Here is a 16,489-nt window from a genome sequence, read left to right as displayed (position 1 = left end):
CTGAGAAGAACCTGGCTCCGTCTTCTTTGCACCCTCCCTTCAGGTATCTTTACATATTGATGAGATGCCACTGCAGCCTTCTCCTCTCCAGGGTAAACAGTGCCAACTCCCTCAGGTTTTCCTAATATGAGAGGTGCTCTAGATCCCTAATCATGTTTCTGGCCCTGCACTGGACTCTCTCCAGTATGACCATGCCTCTCCTGTGTTGGGGAGCCAGGAAGTGGACCCAGTACTCCAGGTGTGGCCTCACTAGTGCTAAGTAGAGAGGAAGCATCACCTGCCTCAACCTGCTGGCAATACTTTGTCTAATGCAGCCCAGGATACCTTCAGCCTTCTTTGCCGCAAGGGCACATTGCTGGCTCATGACCAAGTTGGTGTCTACCAAAACCACTACATCTTCTTCTGCAAAGCTGCTTTCCAGCTGGGCGACACCAGCCTGTCCTGGTGCCCGAGATCCTTTCTCCCCAGGTGCAGGACTTTCATGTCCCTTGTTCAACTGCATGAGGTTCCTGGTAGCCCATTTCTCCAGCCTGTTGAGGTCCCTCTGGATGGCACCAAACCCTGTGGTGTCTCAGCCACTCCTTCCAGTTTTAGTGTCACCTGCAAAATTGCTGAGGGTCCACTGTCCCACCCTTCAGATCATTAACGAAGATGTCAAACAGGATTGGAGCCAGTGTTGACCCCTGGGGTACGCTGCTAGTTCTGGCCTCCAACTAGACTTCGTGCCACTGATCACCACCACCCGGTCCCAGCCATTCAGACAGTTTTTCATCCACCTCACTGCCTCTGCTGAGCCAGCCCAGACTTTATTAGATTCTCTATGAGGGTCTTATGGGAGACGGTGTTGAAAGCCCTCCTGAAGTCAAAGTAGACAATAACTACTGCTCTCTCCTCATCTACAAAGCCGGTCATTTCCTTACAGAAGGTTTTCATGTTGGTCAAGGATGACTAGCCCCTAGGTGAATCCTGTTGACATTCTTGTCCTTCATGTGCCTGGAAATGGTTGCCAGTACTGTTTGCTCCATCAAAGGCGAGGCTCAAGGTGAGGTTGAGCAGCCTGTTCCTAGCCTAGGCGAGAACAGAGAGCTGTTTTGTGACCATGCCAGGAAAGGTGATAGAATATTATAAACTCCTACATCTGTTCTGATGCTGGGAACCCCACGCTGCTTCAGCGTCAGGCAAGCCAGCACTCACGGCACATTGCATGGTGCATCCCCACCCTGGTAACGTTTGCCACTATTGTAGTCTTCAGAGACTGTGCAGAAGTCTCTTAGAAGGACAGTGGTATAGAGGGAAAGCATGTTGCTTCATTTGAAAAGAAAGCCAAAGCTATGCCAATGACATCATTGCTGCTGCCAGGGGGTTGATGACTCCAGGCTCTTCTGTTATGATTAGCTGGCTAAGTTCATGCATCTTGTGGGTTTACACCCTGAGGCTATACACCCTGTGAGTTTACACCCTGTGAGTTTATACACCCTGAGGCTATACAACCCATTCTTCACCAAAGCTGTGTCACACAGGCAGGATGTGCTAAATAACAGCAGCGACTGAAATCCTTCTGATAAGCAGACTCCGGACACTCCATCCTTTTACTAAGAGTTCATCCGCTAATTAAATCATGCTGCCTGCAAGACCATTAGCTGCAAGTGTTTCTTCACTAGGGAGGCTTGCAAAGACCTAAGAGACATTAAGTCTTTAGCTTTGCCAGTGTGCTGTGAGGAGGAGGCAGTGGTAGAGCTGGGGTTCGTACAAAGGGATCCCCCTTCCTCTGGCCGTGACAGCCTTGAGGGGATTTGGTGCACTAGTGGGGCAGGTTTGCTTTAGGCTGGATGAGTGCAGGAGGAGTGACAACAGCCGAGACTGGTTATCTGGAACAACCTGCACTCTCTCCAGGACCCCCATCATGTTTTCTCCAAGAAAGAATCTGCTGGGTGAGCAAGACTGGGGGAAGAAGTGAAGAAGAGAGTCCCTAAAAGAGCATGTCCCTGGGCAGATGGAGGGATCCATCTCCGAAGGGTTGGAGGGATGGGGGTGTCAGCTTCTGTTGCCTTCCTTTGACAGTTTAAGCAAGGTGCACAATGAGACGGTGCGTAATGGGATGTGCAAGAAAGTGCGCTGCAGCTCTGCAGGGGCTTGCAATGGCAGAGCAGGGGCACAAAGAATATTTCGGTGCTGTGCCTCCTCTCTGCATGCAGGCACCCCATTCTGCCCCTGCCTCCTGGATGTGCAGCGGGAAAGGAGCCAGGTAGAGCAGCCCAGCCTAACAGGGTCCCTGATGGACAACCCAGCAGCCTGGCAGGACACAGGTGGTCTGGGAAAGCCAGGAAGGGAGAGCCAAGGGCTGGAGGGGGAGCAAAGAGGAGCTATGCAGAGCTGAATGAGGGAGTGTGGGGCAAGGGGTTATCACGGGTGTGTTTTCTGCACCGTGTCTCCTGTGTCTGTGGGCTCTTCAGATATTTCTGTACGTTGATGAGATTCCCCCAAGCCAAGCCGTCCCTTCCTCATGGTAAATAGTCCCAGCTCATTCAGCCATTCATCACAGGAGACATGATGTAGTAGCTTAATCATCTTAATGGTCCTTCTTTGGTTCCTCTTAGTATGTCCATGTCTTTCCAGTACAGGGGAGACCAGAACTGGACACAGCACTCCAGATGTGGCCTCACCAGTGCTGAGTAGGGGGGAAGGACCATCTCCCTCGACCTGCTGGCAAAACTCCTCCTGGTGCCGCCCAGGATACCATTTGCCACTGTGGTGCATTAGCCTTGGGTGGCTGCCAGATGCCCACCAAGCTGCTCTCTCAGTCCCCTTCTACAATGGTATGGGGGAGAAAAGATTAAAAATTTATGAGTCAAAGTACAGGCAGGTAGATGGCTTACAAATCACAGGAAAACAGACATGGGGAAAAGTAATGTATTGCCAATCAAAAATAGAGTAATGAGAAACAACAACAAAAATAAGAAATCATCCCCCCATTCCTCCTTCTTCCCAGGGTCAACTTCAATCCTTCATTCCCAACTTTTCTACCTCCTCCTCGCCCCAAGCAGCACAGGGAGATGGGGAAGGGGGGTTGGAGTCAGTTCATAAGACTTCATCGCTGCCACTCCTTTCTCCTCACACTTTTCCCCTGCTCTCATGTGGGGTCCCTCCCACAGTATACAGTCCTTCATGAACTGCTCCAGCATGGGTCCTCTCCACGGGGTACATTTCTTCAGGAACAGACTGCTGGCCCCCAGCGCATGCTGCTACGTGGCGTTGTTCCTCCCAGGTACTAGTCCCTTTCCCTTGTGTTGTGGGTTAACCCCAACAGGCAGCTAAGCACCTCATAGCCGCTGACTCACTGCCCCCTCGGCAGGATGGGGGAGCGAACTGGAAAGGTAAAAGAGAAAACTCATGGGTTGAGATCAAGACAGTTTAAGAGGTGAAGAGAAAGGTGCATGCACAAGCCAAGTGAAATATGGCATTCATTCCCTACTTCCCATCTGCAGGCAGGTGTTTAGCCATTTGCAGGACAGCAGGGCTTCCTCACGCATAACGGTTACTTGGGAAGTCAAATGCCGTAACTCCAAATGTCTCCCTTCCCTCCTTCTTTCCCTGAATTTTATTGCTGAGAATGACATCATATGGTGTGGAATATTCCTTTGCTCAGTTGGGGGCAGCTGTCCTGGCTGCGTACCCTCTCAGCTTATTGCCCAACCCCAGCTTACTGGCTCGTGAGGCAGCGTGCGAAACAGAAAAGGCCTTGACGCTGTGTGAGCACTGCTGAGCAAGAGGTTAAACATCCCTGTGCCATCAACACTGTTTTGCTCACAAATTAAAAAACATAGCACCATGCGAGCTACGATGAAGAACACTAACTCTATCCCAGCCAAAGCCGGTACACCTTGTTGAACTGCCTGAAGTTCCTGTCGGCCCATTGCTCCAGCCTGCCCAGGTCCCTCTGGATGGCAGCCCAACCCTGTGGTGTTGCAGCCCCTCCTCCCTGTTTTGTTTCATCAAGAAGATTGCTGGGCATGCTCTTTATTCCATCCTCGAGGTCATGGCTGAAGCTGTTAAAGAGGACTGGACCCAGAGCAGACCCTTGGGGTACATCGCTAGATACTGGCCCCCAACTAGACTTCATGCCACTGGTCACCACGCTTGGGGACCAGCTGTGTGTCCAGTGTTCAGCGTGGGAAAGAAGTGTCTGCAAGAAATGGGAGGGATGATCAGGGGCTTGCGAGGGTGCGGTGGTGGTGGGGAAGAGGGAGCTCTGCGATGCAGAAAGGAGGAGTGTGAGGCAAGGGGGAAGGAGCAGGGAGTCGTTTCTCCACCGCGTATCTGGGTGGTCCCCGCGGGCAGGGGATGGGAGTGAGGCCAGGGCGGGCTGGGGGTGCGGGGCACGGGGAGGGTCCTGCGAGGGGACGCTGCGGGGCCGCAGCCCGACCCTGGCGCTGGGGCTGGGGCTGGGGCCGGCCCCGGCTGCGCCTGGCCGAGGCGCCGACTCCCTTCCGCAGGGCTCGGCAGGGCGACAAGCCGGGACAGCGCCGGAGCCGCGCTGGGAGCCAAGGGCCAGGAGCCTCCGTCTGCCGGGGCGCCGCGCTCCTCCTCTGCCCAAGACCCTGCCCCGCGTCCCGCCCCGCGCCCCCCCTTCTCCTCCCCCGAAGGCGCCGCGGCACCGGGGGGCCGGGCCGGGCCGGGGCGGGTCGGGTCTGTTGGGGCGGGCAGAGGCGTGGGCGCTGCCGCGGCGAGGGGCCGAGCCGGCGGGGCGGGCAGGAGCGGGCCCGATCGCGGCTGCGCTCGGCTCCTCTGCGGCTGCCGCCGGGCGCTTGTGCCCCGGCCGGCCCCGGCGCGGCAGAGCATGATGGCGCCCGGGCTGGGGCCGTGGCTCCTGGCCTTGTCCTTGGCCGCGGGGCCGGCAGGTGAGAGCCGGGCGGGGAGGGCAGCGAGCCCGGCGCTGGGCCCGGGGCTGGGGCTGGCCGCGGCCGGCCCTGCCCGTCGCGGGGCCGCGGGGCTGCGGCTGCTCCCGCGCCGGGCGCGCTGTTGGCCTGGCGCTCGCCTTCCTTAGCGGGGAAGCGGGGAGCGGGTGGCGTGGGCGGGAGAGGGAGAGGGGAAGGCAGAGGCAGAGGCAGAGGCAGAGGCAGAGGGAGGCTTTCGGGCAGCCGGTCGGCCGGAGTGTCGGGAGCAGGCGCGGCTCAGCCCCGAGCAGGGCAGGCGGGGCATTGCCCCGGGCGCGGGGGTTTGCCGGCAGAGAGGGGGGTGTGGGCTGTCGCTGTGTCGGGGCGGGGGGCGCCGGGGCGGCGGGGGAACGTCCTCGGGCCGTGGGCGCGCCCTGCCCGGCTGCCCGCGCTCTCCGTCCGCAGGGGTGTGGGCGCAGCTGAGGCTGGTGGAGGCCGGCGGAGAGCTGCGAGCGCCCGGGGACTCCGTGCTCCTCTCCTGCCGCGGGTCCGGCTTCGACATTAGTAATTATGAAGTCCTGTGGTACCGTCAGGCACCCGGTGGCACTCTCGAGTGGGTGTCCGTCATCAACTTCTTGGGTAGTATAAAGAAGTACGGGCCAGCAGTGGAAGGTCGAGCCACGGCGTCCCATGACAATTCCCAGTCCAAGTCATCTCTGTCCCTGCGTGCCCTGCACCCCCGGGACTCTGCCCGCTACTTCTGTGCCGTTCCCACGGGGACAGGAAATCCAGCTGCACTTTAACAGAAACCTGCTGGGACCCAGCCCAGGGTGCGAGAGCTGTGGGGCAGGTGAGTGCTGCGATGTGTGTGGGGTCGCTCAGGGCTGTTCCCAGGCAGTGAGGTGCCACCGCTGTGGACCGCAGGTATTCCTGGCCTTTCCTGCACACTGCAGGAATTCTAATTTATTGCCAATTAAAATAGAGTAGAATGATGAGAATGAAAAGAAACCCCCACCCTAAAAAGGTCTTCCCCCCTTTTCCTGTTCTCCTTTGTCCGAGGCTCAACTTTACTCCTTCATTTCCTTCCCCTCCCTGAGAGGCACAGGGGTGATAGGGAATGGGGTATGGGGTCAGTTCATCACATTTCATCTCTATTACTCCTTTCTCCCTCCCATGGTCTGCAGTCTTTCATGAACAGATCCACGGTGGTTCCTTCCCAAGGGCTGCAGTCCTTCGGGATAAACCTGCTCGGGCGTGGGTTCTCCACAGGCCCCAGTTTCTGTCAGGGTGTACTTACAGTGCTCTGGCGTGGGATCGTGCACAGGCTGCAGGGAAATACCTGCTCCACTGCAGTCTCTTCCACAGGCTGCAGGGCAATCTCTGCTGTGGCACCTGGAGTGCTCCTTCTTGCCTGACTTGGTGTTTGCAGGGTCGTTTCTCACACTTTCTGTCCTCACTTCTCACAGTGCTGCACCCTGTTCTGACCTGTGGTGGGTTGACTTTGGCTGGATGCCAGGTGCCCACCAAGGAGCTCTGTCACTCCCCCTCCTCGCCTGGGCAAGGGACAGAAAACAGAACAAAAGGCTCATGGGTTGAGCTAAGGACGGGGAGATCACTCAGCAATTACCGTCACAGGCAAGACAGACGCGACTTGGGGAAATTAATTTAATTTATTGCCAATCAGATCAGAGTAGGGTAATGAGAAATAAGAACAAATCTTAAAACACAATCTCTATTGTCCCATACCTTTTCCCTGTTGGGGATCTGATGCTGAGCAGGCTGGAACAGTCTGTTTGTGGCATGGGGCAGTCCCTGGCTTCTTCCTGCAGAGGCCACCACTCCACTACAGTGCCCCGCTACCAAATCTGTGCAATGGACACCCCTGGACACAGGGGTGTCACAGCCCATCTCAGTGCTGAGTCAATGAATGCAGTGCCCGGGGAACAGATTGTGGACTGGTCGTGGCCGGGTGGTGTCACAGGTCCAGAGATGTGGGAAACCTGAGCAGAGCAGGCGTGTGAGCAGAGAGGAGGTGGGGAGAGGTGAGCAGGAGCTGCTCTGGCCATGTGGGATCACGTGTGCATGGGGTCATTGCCCGTCCCAGCTAAGTGGACAGGGATGGTGGAGGAGTTGGAGGATTGCACAAAGGAGAACTTAGCGTGCCCTTGCACCCCTGTTTTTACAGAATGGTTGAGGTTGGAAGGGACCTGTGGAGGTCCTGTGGTCCAAGCCCCCTGCACAACCCGGACGCGTAGAGCCGGTTGCCCAGGGCCGTGACCAGGCAGCTGTTGAGTATCTGCAAGCACGGAGACTCCACAAGCTGCGTGGACAACCTGTGCCAGTGCTTGATCACACTCACAGTGAAAGGGTGTTTCCTGAGGTTTAGAGGGAACTTCCTGTGTTTCAGTTTGTGCCCATTGCCTCTAGTCCTGTCACTGGCCCCATCTTTGCTGCACCCTCTCTTCAGCTGTTTCTGTACGTTGATGAGATCCCTCCGGAGCCTTCTCTTCTCTGTTGTAAGTAGTCCCAGCTCTCTCAACTGTTCATCATAGCAGGTATGCTGCCTTCTCTTAATGGCCTTTGTGGTCCTTCTTTGGAGTCTCTTAATATGTCCACCTCTTTCCCGTACAGGGGAGCCCAGAACTGGACTCAGCACTCCAGGTGTGGCCTCACCAGTGCTGAGCAGGTGGGAAGGATCACCTCCCTCAGTCTGCTGGCAACACTCCTCCTGGTGCCGCCCAAGGTACCATCAGTCGCTTTTGCCGCTCTGGTGAGTTAACCTTGGGTGGCTGCCAGATGCTTACCAAGCTGCTCTCTCACTCCTCTTCCTCAGTGCGTCAGGGGGAGAAAATAGATGAAAAATTAATGAGTCCAAATACAGGCAGGTGGATCGTTTACCAACCAGAGGCAAAAGAGACTTGGGAAGAATTCATGTACTGCCAATGAAAAATGGAGTAGGAAAATGAGAAACAATGTCAAAATTAAGAACACCTTCCCAGGCTCAACTTCACGCCTACATTCCTGATTCTTCTACCTCCTCCACACCCCAAGCAGCGCAGGGAGATGGGGAAGGGGGGTTGTGGTCACTGCATAACACTTCATGTCTCTGCGGCTCCTTCCTCCTCACACTTTTCCCCTGCTCTGGTGTGGGGTCCCTCCCACAGTATACAGTCCTTCATGAACTGCTCCAGCGTGGGTCCTCTCCATGGGGTACATTCCTTCAGGAACAGACTGCTCCAGCATGGGCCCCCCCAATGGGTTGCTGTCCCTGCCAGAAAACCTGTTCCTGCCTGGGCTCTCTGTGTGCACCAGCTTCCTTCAGGGCACATCTAACTGCTGCAGCGTGGGGTCCTCCACGGGCTGCAGCGTGGATGTCTCTTCTGACGTAGGCTTCCATGGGCTGCAGGGGACAACCTGTTTCACCATGGTCTTCTCCACGGGCTGCAGGGGAACCTCTGCTCTGGCCCCTGGAGCATGTCCTTCCCCTCCTTCTTCACTGACCTTGGTGTCTGCAGGGGTTTTTATCTCAGTTTTTCTTACTCTTCTCTCTCACAGCCATTGTGCAGCATTTTTTACCTTGTTGTAAATATGTTATCACAGAGGTGCTGGGGGCTTAGCGGATTGGCTCAGCTCTGGCCGGCACTGGGTCCTTTTTGGAGCTGGCTGGAATGAGCTGTGTCCGACATGGGGGCAGTCCTGGTCTCCTCTCCCAGAGGCTGGCTGTGCAGCCTGCCCTGCTTCCAAAACTTTCTCACGTAAACCCAATAGAGCCGCAAGGTCACATTGCTGGCACATGTTCAACCTGGTGTCCACCAGAAGCCTTAGGGCCTTTGGACCTTTCCAGCTGGAGGGCCCCCAGCACATACTGGTACGTAGGGTTGTTCCTCCCTAAGCGCAGGACTCTGCGCTTTCCCTTGTGTTGTGGGTTAACTCCGATAGGCAGCTACGTAGCATACAGGCGTTCAGTCACTGCCCCCTCAGCAGGGTGGGGGAAAGAATCGGAAGCATAAAAGAGAGAAAACTCATAGGTTAAGGTCGAGACAGTTTGACAGGTGAAGAAAAACGTGCGTGCACAAGCCAAGTGAAATAAGACATTAATTCCCTACTTCCCATCTGCAGGCAGGTGTTTAGCCATGCCCAGGACAGCGGGGCTTCCTCGCGCATAACGGCTACTTGGGAAGTCAAATGCTGTAACTCCGAACATCACCCTTCCCTCCTTCTTTCCCTGAGTTTTATTGCTGAGAATGACGTTACATGGTATGGAATATTCCTTTGCTCAGTTGGCATCAGCTGTCCTGGCTGTGTACCATGTCAGCTTCTTCTGCATCACCAGCCTAATCACTGTCAGGGCAGCATGCAAAACAGAAAAGGCCTTGACGCTGTGTGAGCACTGCTGAGCAAAAGGTTAAACACCCCTGTGTCATCAACACTGTTTTGCTCACAAATTCAAAACATAGCACCCTGCGAGCTACTGTGAACAAAACTAACTCTATCCCAGTCAAAACCAGTACACCTTGTTGAACTACATGAGGTTCCTGTCAGCACATTTCTCCAGCCTGCCGAGGTCCCTCTGGATGGCAGCACTACCCTCTGGTGGAGCAGCCCATCGTCCCAAGAAGAATGTTGCCTGTGTTCCTCTTTATTCCATCCTTCAGATCATGGATGAAGATGTTAAAGAGGACTGGAGCCAGTATTGACCCCTGGGGTACATCACTAGATACTGGCCTCCAACTAGACTTCATGCCGCTGGTCACCACGCTTGGCTCTGTGTCCAGTATTCAGTCCAGCTCACCATCTGCTCATCCAGCCCAGACTTCATCAGCTTCTATCTGAGGACCTTGTGTTGGAGGTATGAGAGACTGAACGAGTTAATGTAACAAACATTGTGGAGAGATGAGGCACGATTTGCATGGCGACAGCAAGTCGGCTAGCATGGGATGGGGAGAGCTCTTCGGAGGAGAGACTAAAAGAGGTGTTGTCTTGTGAGACACTTGAGAGGCACTGTCTCAAACATTGTATCGAGATAAGGTGCAGCAAGTTGGCTAGCACGGGATGAGAACCCCGTCCTGGCTAACTGGGGAGGTCCCTGCTGACTGGAGATTAGCGAATGTGACACCCATCTTCAAGAAGGGCCGGAAGGAGGACCCGGGGAAGTACAGGCCTGTCAGCCTGACCTCGGTGCCGGGGAAGCTGATGGAGCAGATCATCCTGAGTGCTATAACACGGCATGTAGAGAATAACCAAGGGATCAAGCCCAGCCAGCATGGGTTCAGGAAAGGCAGGTCCTGCTTGAGCAACCTGATCTCCTTCTATGACAAGGTGACCCGCCTAGTGGATGAGGGAAAGGCTGTGGATGTTGTCTATCTAGACTTCAGTAAAGCCTTTGACACGGTTTCCCACGGCATTCTCCTGGAGAAGCTGGCTGCTCATGGCTTGGACGGGTGTACTCTTTGCTGGGTAAAGAACTGGCTGGACGGCCGGGCCCAAAGAGTGGTGGTGAATGGAGTTTACTCCAGTTGGCGGCCGGTCACAAGCGGTGTTCCCCAGGGCTCTGTGTTGGGGCCAGTTCTGTTTAATATCTTTATCAATGATCTGGACGAAGGGATCGAGTGTACTCTCAGTAAGTTTGTAGACGACACCAAGTTGTGTGGGAGTGTTGATCTGCTGTTGATCTGTGGGTAGGCAGGCTCTGCAGAGGGACCTGGACAGGCTGGATCCATGGGCCCAGGTCAATTGTATGAGGTTTAACAAGGCGAAGTGCAAGGTCCTGCACTTGGGCCACAGCAACCCCATGCAACGCTACAGGCTTGGGGAAGAGTGGCTGGAAAGCTGCCTGGCAGAGAAGGACCTGGGGGTGTTTGTTGACAGCCGCCTGAATATGAGCCAGAAGTGTGCCCAGGCGGCCAAGAAAGCCAATGACATCCTGGCTTGTATCAAAAATAGCGTGGCCAGCAGGACTAGGGAAGTGATCGTGCCACTGTACTCGGCACTGGTGAGGCTGCACCTCGAATACTGTGTTCAGTTTTGGGCCCCCCACTACAAGAGGGATATTGAGGTGCTGGAGCGTGTGCAGAGAAGGGCAACGAAGCTGGTGAAGGGTGTGGAGCAGAAGTCTTATGAGGAGCGGCTGAGGGAGCTGGGACTGTTTAGCCTGGAGAAAAGGAGGCTGAGGGGAGACCTTATTGCTCTCTTCAACTACCTGAAAGGAGGTTGTAGAGAGGTGGGGGTCGGTCTCTTCTCCCAAGTAACAAGTGATAGGACAAGAGGAAATGGTCTCAAGTTGCGCCAGGGGAGGTTTAGTCTGGATATTAGGAAATTTTTCTTCACTGAAAGTGTTATCAAGCCTTGGAACAGGCTGCCCAGGGAAGTGGTTGAGTCGCCATCCCTGGAGGTATTTAAAGGACGTTTGGATGAGGTGCTTAGAGACATGGTGTAGTGGTGGTTTTGGCAGTGTTAGGTTTATGGTTGGACTCGATGATCTTAAAGGTCTTTTCCAACCTATATGATTCTGTGATTCTGTGAGAAGAGCGCGTCGGAGGATGCACAGTTACCATCTATGGCCAGAGGTCACACAGAGTTTTATCTAAGGAATGGGCCTACAACCACCCGAAACTTGGAATGAAACTCCTCGCAACCACCCCCCCTCCCCCAGCGCCTGCGAACTTTTGAGGACCAGAACAACATAAGTCCTCCAGGGGTGTGACCTGAGGCAGGGATTAGAGTATAAAGAGACACCTTCCCCAGGGAACGGTGCGCGCCCATCACCGGAGGACTGCCACATCTCTCACCGCCATCGTGGGATCCAAGGGTGGTGATACCTTTCCTTTTCTTTATCTTCCTCTCTTCTCTTTCCTTTTCTCACTTCTCTTTTCCTCTACTCTTCCACTAGATATATCTCTGGGCATATGAGTTTTGGATGAATTGTGACGGGTTGCCCGGAAAATAGCTCCATTGCCAAATTGCCTCTGTTTGTTTGCTGAGCTTGCTAGTTCGTTAAGTTTGTAGTTTGCTAGTTAATAAAGCTGCTAGTCTGACTGTTCCTCTGAGTCCCTGTCGTAACTCTACCGGCCTGCGGCTCTGCCGAGCAGAGGTCGGCCTTTGTCGGTACACAAATCCCCGGGGAATGGAAAAGATTCGCCCATCTCGCAACCCGCCGAGTGGGACGAGACAGGAGGTCAGTGTTGAAAGCCTTCCTGAAGTCAAGGTAGACCATACGCACTGCTCTGCCCTCGTCTACAAAGCCAGCCATTTCATCACAGAAGTTGGTTATCAAGTTGCTCAAGGATAAGTTCCCCTTGGCGAATCCTGCTGACGTTCTTGTCCTTCACATGCCTGGAAATGGTTCCCAGGATTAGTTGCTCCATCACCATCCCGGGTCTTGAGGGGAGGTTGACAGACGTGAAGATTCTTGGGTCCTCCTTCTTGCCCTTCTTGAAAATAGGAGTGACATTTCCTTGCCTCTAGTCCTCAGGCACCTGTCCCAAACACCATGTTCATTCAAAAATTTTGTAAAGTGGCCTGGCAATGACCTTGCTCCAGACTGTACCCCTGGTCATTGTCCGTGAAGATCCTGCATCATGCATGATGCTTTGCCCCAGGAGGTGCTGGAGGCGTGAAGGTGAGGGGATACGGGCAGTACAGTAGGGCACAGAATGTGCCTGCATTGACTCCGGAGCACTTGTGATGGGGATCCCTGCGTCTTCTATGGGCAAGGACCTTGCTGCTAGCACCTCTACGCTGCACCCCTTGACCCACGTATCGGTGACACTTCTTAACGATAGTGTAATTTGCAGGTTAGATGCAGAAGCTACCAGCCCTTCCTGGCAGCCAAAAAGTCTCTTCTGCACAAAGCAATTACTCTAATTATTAATTCCACTATAGTGGCAAGCAAAACAAATAATGGGCATGAAAACAGGTGTGGAACGGCAGTGGTCTTGGAGGTCAAACCACCAGAGATGTCCCACCATGAGGCAACAGCAGTGCTAGCCTCTCATTCAGAGAATCACAGGATCACAGAATTGCATAGGTTGGAAAAGACCTTTAAGATCAGCGAGTCCGACCGTAAACCTAACACTACCAAGACCACCACTATACCATGTCCCTAAGCAAATTCATCTGACTGAATACCTCTATTGCATTGGTCATCAGATTCCAGCAAGGACAGTATTTCATGTTTGAAATTTTTAGGAAATTGAAGTATATTGTTTAGGAAGCCTCTAGTTGCTAACATTTTGAGGAGGGTCATTATTGCTTAATTAATTGGTGGTACTGTCATATTTCTTATAGTTCTATTTATACTGAATGGCTGTTACTCTATTTTTATCGCTAGTAATGGTTCTGTTTTTCCTGTGTTATTACTGTTCTCTCTATATGTAAAGGTTCTCTTGTGGTCACAGCAGGTCATTGTGTGTAATATGGGTGAGGTCCCACTGCCACTAGACTAGGAGTGGAAGACTGCGATAGCAATTTTCCCTCTGTGTGGGATTTATTTCATCGTGTTGGGCTTCTAAGGTGCGTGCGTGCTGATTGGCTCAGGATGTGCATGGGTCTTCTGTGGCACCATTTAGACAGCATTTAGTCACAGCCCGTTCCTGACATCTTTGAATGTCTAACGGGACGATATGAGCAGATGTAGAAGGGTCTGCCCATGGAATAATTAAGGCATGTGTCCAAAGAGTTCATGCCAATGTCACCTGCAAGACAACGCTCACCCGTACCATGTGTCCACGGAGGCTTATCAGTCCCCTGAGCTCCCAGTATTGCAGTTGTGTTGGCACCAAGACTTTGCATAGCAGGGCATGGCCTACAGATGTGGCTGGTATTCTCCACATCCTGGAGATACTGGCCAGGCATGACTTTCCCACCTTGGCCATTCTTTTCTCATAGTGGCCAGTGGCATACTTTGACGTAAGGAGGCTGTGTACTATTATTTAGGCCACGTGCTCTGGCGTGCGCCCCTGCCAGCCCAGCGTTCTCTGGTATACGTGCTGCCTAATGCTGCTGAGGCGGCTGTCTGCAGGCTGACCGCTGCAGATGCCAACGTGTGCGTTTGCTTTGCCACCAGCGACCCGACCAGTTGTGAGTGGGCTTTTAGAACTTGAGTGTCCAGAGGATGTAGGTGTTAAAGGAGAAGCCGCTGCCTGAGCATTCACACACCATTGAGGGAGTTGCACACACACCACCTGTGACTTTAACTGCTGGGACTGGGGTCCCTTCACAGCAGGCAGCCGTACTGAGCTGACGGGTGCCCCTTTTTGACTCCTCGCTCACACACACACACACACACACACACACGCTCACTCTTGGGTGCTTTCTCTCCCCTCTGGCTCAACCCTAGGTTTCCTGAAGCAGTGGCTCTCATACGACGTACGCCAGATGAATTTATTGATGCGATGTAAAACAGCTTGAGCTGGGTTCCTCCGGAGAGGGACCCAGAAGGAAGAAATCCCTGGGCAATTATACCCATATAATTTAAGTTCCCTTCCCCTCACGAGACAGTTTGGACCAAGAGTAATGTTAGGGTCTAGGGTCTTCCCGTTCTTTATTGGGTCCTTTCATCGTCTCTAGGTGGGCCGTTTTGTCTCTTATCTCTAAGGTTGTAGATTCTGCTGAGATTGTAGCTTCCTTATCCTCCGGTTTGCACCAGTTTCAGGGCCTTCCTTCATGTAGCCAGGTAAAAGTTCAGTATATGGTCAGCAAGTCTGGGTGAAAGTTCAGAGCTTGTGGCCTCAGGCTTCAGCAAGCCTTGCTGCTAATGCTATGTATTGGAATCCGTTTGGGCTAGAAAGTGAGTACTACAACAGTCCTCCTTTGGTTTTTTATTAAGCATTTCTGCTTCACGTGTCAGACAAAGATCAGACAAAGGTTGCGAAGTCTCACAAGACAAACAATTAACCTCCATGTTCTCATATATAAGGTGATTAAGGTGATTACAGGTAACAAACACCATAAAACTAAGCATAAGACTGTTACCATGGGATGTAACGTGGTCGGAGAGACAGTTGTCAATATAGGCATAGTAGTTTCACAAGTTACATTGAGAAATACCATATTAACATTTAATCTAGGATTTTCCCTCACACAGCACCTGGAATCTAGCATTAAACAGCAGCTGGTTTTATCAGAACACTCTGGTTTTTTCCCTGCTTGTCAATTCTACCAGAATTACATCCTGAGCTGTATCTGTTTCACAGCAGAAAACAAGAGTCTCTCTTGCTGGTTCCCAAGGGACTGGAACAGCTACTTCCTGATAACCTAGGTAGACTCTTTTCCCTTTATTATTGACAACTCTCTTTTTTTCTTTTTTTTAAACAAATACTTAGCCATGCTGTTGTGGTTGTCAGGGTTGTCTCGCTTCATTGGTCCTGTTGCAAGGGTTCTTCAGAAATCAGTTATTTGCCAGCTGGTTGGCTATCCCTCACTCGTTTGACATGTGAGTGGTGTATTCAATTTTCTTTTCCTGAAACTTTGACAGCAAAGTAAGAACACAGTAAGACAGTATATGGCCCTTCCCATTTCGATTCTAGCTTAGACTTTTGAGAAAACATCTTTACTAGAACTTTATCCCCAGGCTGTATATCATATACCTGCATTTCAGGTGGTGCAGATTGATACCTTTGAGCGCATTTTCTATGGTCTGCAAACTGTTTCTGCATGCTTATAACATACTGGGTCAATCGTTCATCTCCATCCAACAGGCTGGACTTAGCTGGGGTATAAATCCCTGGTATGGCCAAATGTCTCCCAAAGATAAATTTCTGCTGGCGTTAGTCCTATGGGTTGTTGCGGGGCATTTCGCCCATCCCACAGGGCTAAGTGCAATGCGTCCGGCTACTTTAAGCCTGTGTTTGTGGATATTTCTGCTATCTCTTGTCTAAAGGTTCTGTTCATTCTTTCCACCTGTCCTGAGGGTTGCGGGTGATAGGGAGTGTGCAAGTTCTTCTCTATAGCTAGCGACTTACATAGTTGACCGATTGTATTTGCTGTAAAATGGGCACCCCCGTCTGATTCAGGTGATTCGGCAACTCCGTATCTGGGTATAATTTCCTTCAATAACGCTTTTATTACTCCTCCTGTGTCCGCTTTTCTTGTGGGGAATGCTTCTACCCAACCTGACAATTCACCTACTATAACCAATAACTGTTTGTATCCACTGGTGGATGGCATATCTGTGTAATATATTTGTAATTGCTGAAAAGGGAAACCGGCCCATGGTCGTCCCCCTAACGCTGAGCTCGGCTTGATACTTGAAAACTTTTGGCAGGTTGGGCAGCTACTGGTGATCCTTTTTGCGGCGGCATAAATTCCTGGTGCTGCCCATGTGTTTTGTACCTGTTTAGCCACTGCCTCTGCTCCTGCATGAGCTTTGTCTTGAAACCACCTAGCCACGGTAATTAATTACTTCTTTGGCAAAACCGGTTTTCCTCCAATTGTCCATATTGCACTGCCATCTTGTTCTGCTTCCCACTTTGCCCATTGTTTCTTTTCCTCTGCTGTAGAGTCCTTTTCATACGTGGCTTTGCGGTCTCTTTACATTTGGCCATTCATTCTGATTTTCCATTGAGATTGCAACCATACACTCCCTCAGAGGTTGCTGGGCTGCAGCCTTTGCAGCT

The 16,489-nt window shown here is 52.7% G+C and overlaps 1 protein-coding gene and 1 gene segment (V, D, J or C); both read left to right on the top strand.

Moving 5' to 3' along the window:
* LOC142419578 (M1-specific T cell receptor alpha chain-like) overlaps positions 1-16,489 on the top strand; it is a 394,724-nt gene that overhangs the window by 67,274 nt on the left and 310,961 nt on the right. The gene's annotated exons all lie outside the window — the stretch shown is intronic.
* Positions 4,841-5,891, top strand: LOC142419586 (Ig heavy chain V region C3-like). The segment is given in 2 exon segments: positions 4,841-4,898; positions 5,340-5,891. Coding segments are annotated over 2 exon segments (396 nt in total).

This window comes from Mycteria americana, chromosome 22, assembly GCF_035582795.1.
Source record: "Mycteria americana isolate JAX WOST 10 ecotype Jacksonville Zoo and Gardens chromosome 22, USCA_MyAme_1.0, whole genome shotgun sequence".
NCBI classification, from domain to species: Eukaryota; Metazoa; Chordata; class Aves; order Ciconiiformes; family Ciconiidae; genus Mycteria; species Mycteria americana.
This window is presented reverse-complemented; position numbering and strand designations above follow the sequence as displayed.